Below are 3900 nucleotides of genomic sequence, written 5' to 3' on the forward strand. Positions count from 1 at the left end.
GAGCGGCTGGCTCCTTTTTATATATATTTATTGATTATCTGGGTTGAGAAGAATTTATTCATGTCATGAGGAGAGTACATATGCGAAAACAACTTATGGCCGTAATGGCATTGCGCGCAATATGAAAAATCACTAGCATAATTGATGAGAAGAGCTCGCTGACTTAACGATTGTGGTGGTGTGGTCCTCCGATCAAGTCCGAGTGGTGCTTCAGGAGAAGGTTCTCGCTTTGTTACAGAAACAATTTTCCACTGCAGACGCATGTGTCAGTTTTGCTATCCGTCAGTTTATCAAATTCAGACTTAGATCAGTGGAGATTTTGTGATGTGGGTCAGTATAGAATCCGAAGTGGGGGCTACTTGGCGAGTGTTTTGGTTCGAAGGCGGGTTTTCATTCCGCTTGAACTCAGGTTTGGAGAAGAGATAAGATAGAGTTAAAATGTGTTTCGCGCTGTTTTGAAGAACTGAAAAATTTTGAGCTAAACATGGACCAACTACCATTTTCAGTTTTCTGGATTTCCGACCGAACGTATTCGCCGCACTTATCCTGTTGACGCAGCAGACAATGTGTGTTGATTTGGAGAAATCGCAGGAAAGCTTGCGACTTCCAAAATCAGTCGGTGCAAAAAAGCCACGAAGGTCGTTGGACCACACTTAGCAGAGACCATCCTAGCCCGTGGCTGTAAGTGAAGGCGAAAACAAACTCGCGGCAGCTTGACGTCGATTGGTGAGGCTCAGTTTTAAGCTCCATCGCTTGTCAACATTTCATTGGCTGGTTGACCAGCTCAATTTAGCTGACGGTCTACGGTATTGGTTAAGCGGATCGCTGCCCACTCAGGCTTACGGCTTTGTTTTTTGTTATAAATCACGGTCATCACTGTCAGTTGGTGAACTTACTTCACATTTATTTCATCATGAGGTGGCTACCGTTAGAAGCGAATCCTGATGTGCTGAACAAGGTATGTATAATTTAATCTCTCCTATGGCGCGTAGTATTTACACAAGCTAGGCGTTGAAAACAAATGGCAATTCCGCGACGTGTACGGACTGGACGAGGAAGCCTTGAAGACTGTCCCTACTCCAGTGGAAGCAGTGATGCTCTTGTTTCCTCTCAGTAATGCCGAGAAGACCCATCAGTTGGGTAAGGAGGTCACTGATGACAAAGTTTACTTGATACATCAAACGGCCGTGAATGCTTGTGGCACCGTTGCCATTCTTCATGCTTTGTGCAACAATTCGAAAGTAATGGATGCAGCAAGTGAGCCTTGTCCTTTTGGTCTAGACTATTTGGGGTAGAAGATAACCACAGGTCAAAAATACATTTCGCTTAAATTTCCAGGTGGCTCAGTCCTGGGTGACTTTGTGAAGAAGACATCTGGAATGACTCCAGATCAACGAGGAATAGCAATGGAAGAGGACAAGAACCTATTCAACATACACGAAACATTGGCCATGGAGGGACAAACTCAAACTCCGTGCAGAGAAAGCGACACACAAAAGCATTTTGTAACTTTTGTGGTAAAAGATGGTAGCCTCTATGAGCTTGGTGAGTTCCATAAAAGTGACGATATCCTACCTCGTGTGAGTGTATTTCAAGAGTCATTAAATTCTGTTTGCTACATTCATTTTAGACGGCCGACGCTCGCATCCTATACTTCATGGAAATTCAACTCCACACACTTTGCTGAACGATGCCAGTGTGGTAATCAAGAAGTTTATGGAACGGGATAACTCCACAGTGAACTTTAGTGTCCTGGCATTGATCTCTGCCTGATATTTTGAAATTTTGTTATTTACTTTGTCGTATAATATACTCTTTCTGAACCCATCTGGGTATTGGTGGACGAACCTAGCTGACAGACCCCAAGAGAGGCAAAACCGGTCGCGTGTTGTCAGAGTTTCCAACATCGTTATCAGGATATCGTAGAGTAAAGATTCAACTGGGAGTCGGCCAAGTTTTCTGTTAACACAAGGTAAATCTGCAAATAAATGTATTTTTGGCTTTGTCTTGGTGCCTAAGTAGCTATTAGAAATCATTCCGGAAGCTTACTCGGATTAAATGAAAGAAATGTCCTGATTTTTCATGCCAGACGAACTATTTACACCCCGTTTACTCCACTTCCGAAGTCAAACACTTGTTGCCAACACAGAATTTGTCATGGTTTTGAATTAGTATGTATTTGCAGTTGTAACCCTTGGGATTCTTTTCATGGATATTTACAGTTGTAACCCTTGGGATTCTTTTCATGGTTACCGACAGATGTTCAGGGTTGGCAAGGTCTTAGTGCGTAAGGAGTTTCAAGTTTGGGTGCATCGTCACTCAACGATAAGACATTTTTGGTTGAATTCACCGCTAAAAAATCGACTCGACATTTAACTAGTAGCTGTCGGAAGCTCTGCTCCGAACTTCTTGTTTTAGGTTTGGTGTGGAAAGATATCGTTACCGACTGGTCAACTCCGTAAGATTTTAAAAAGAGTCGGCCATGATATCTGGGCTGATTCCAATCGGCAGTGAATGAAGCCAACACCCTGATAATCTACGACAACCCCTGATTTTAGTTAAGTATCAAACTACAGTGATATCTATAGAGGTTGAACCTCATCTCTTCTCACGTTGCAGGATAGAGATGAAAGAGATCTCTTAGTGCTGAACAAAGTTAAGTCAGTGTATATCCGATAGTATAGAGTGACACTAGCGAAATCAGCTCGTCAAAGGAAAAATTCTATCACAAACAGCGAGAACACCATCGCTGGTACCACGTGTGATATTTGTGATGACACTGGCTCTTTACGTAAAGGGATAAAACTACCAACTGCACCAGAGTTGTCGCATTCGCTGAGTCTCGATCTTTTCCTATTAAAGGTAATTTCGCAGTAGTAACTTGGCTTTCCGCCTTTTGAGCAGTTGATTATCAGGCAGTGACAAATCTAGTGAAAATTACATGAAAAGGTTAGTCTAAGGATTTATCGGCCAGCATATGGCAGTACGTGGGGCGAGATTGCTGAGTGCGCTGACTTACTGACCCAAACGTCCGTGGTTCGAAACCGACCTCTGCCTCTCGATTTCCCCTGTCTAGGATTGGGAGACCTGTCATTATCTCGGACCTTGTACCATCTTCCAGTGGCATAGCAGCAAGGCATTGAAAGGGTGCTTCAGCTGAACGACACGGAAGTATAACATTTAACTTATGGAATGTTTTTTTGTACGTAACAAGCACCATTTCTTTCTCCAGTGGTACATTCGGACTTTTTCTCCCACCATTTAATGTCCAAGGTGGTCTGCTGCCCGAAGTGTGCCGAACCAAGACCATCAGTAGTTTCTCGACCACCTTGTACGAAATATGTGCTAGATACATTACGCCTAATATCCCTACAGAGCTTCCAAGAAATCAGGCACGCATGCTCGTTGCAAATTCCTTCCTCTGTGCTTCTACGCTTGGATGTTTCTTTGGAGATACACAGTTTATAGCCGGTGGGATGCTGTAAGATGCCGTAAGTGGCTGCTTCGTTCCTCAGCAAGTCATATGACTGCACTAAGGTAGTAAACCTCCTAGGTACTGGTTAATCTATTCTTGCGAATGTCTTAAAGGAATTGCGGTGTCTCCTGTGTAAAAGTACGTCATGTCATGCTCATCTTTCACTTTGTTCCGAAAATGGCCACTCCAGTTGATCCAGCTTATCTTTTTTGGGTGAGTGTAACTTCGGTATCCAGAGCGCATCAGTCTCGGTTGGAAGCTATCTAACGATGCTGAACCAGCATCACTGTGAGGAAGTCACCCTCAAGTGAAATTTTATTCAGCCATACCTAGTGGGGCAGTAAACAGCTATTCGGCATGGCGTGCGATTAGGTCCGGCCCGATAATCAACCCGTTACGATTCATTACTGCACACTCAGCTGTAA

At 43.6% G+C, this 3900-nt stretch overlaps 1 protein-coding gene across 1 annotated transcript; it reads left to right on the forward strand.

Moving 5' to 3' along the window:
• Positions 1 to 913: 913 nt before the first annotated feature.
• On the forward strand, positions 914 to 1828 carry T265_00599 (hypothetical protein; the record flags this gene model as incomplete). Its single annotated transcript, XM_009164427.1, has 4 exons — positions 914 to 958; positions 993 to 1257; positions 1339 to 1545; positions 1631 to 1828. 4 exons carry the CDS (start codon positions 914 to 916, stop codon positions 1771 to 1773), a joined length of 660 nt encoding a protein of 219 aa, XP_009162691.1.
• Positions 1829 to 3900: the final 2072 nt, after the last annotated feature.

The sequence above is a fragment of the Opisthorchis viverrini genome, assembly GCF_000715545.1.
Source record: "Opisthorchis viverrini unplaced genomic scaffold opera_v5_6, whole genome shotgun sequence".
NCBI classification, from domain to species: domain Eukaryota; kingdom Metazoa; phylum Platyhelminthes; class Trematoda; order Opisthorchiida; family Opisthorchiidae; genus Opisthorchis; species Opisthorchis viverrini.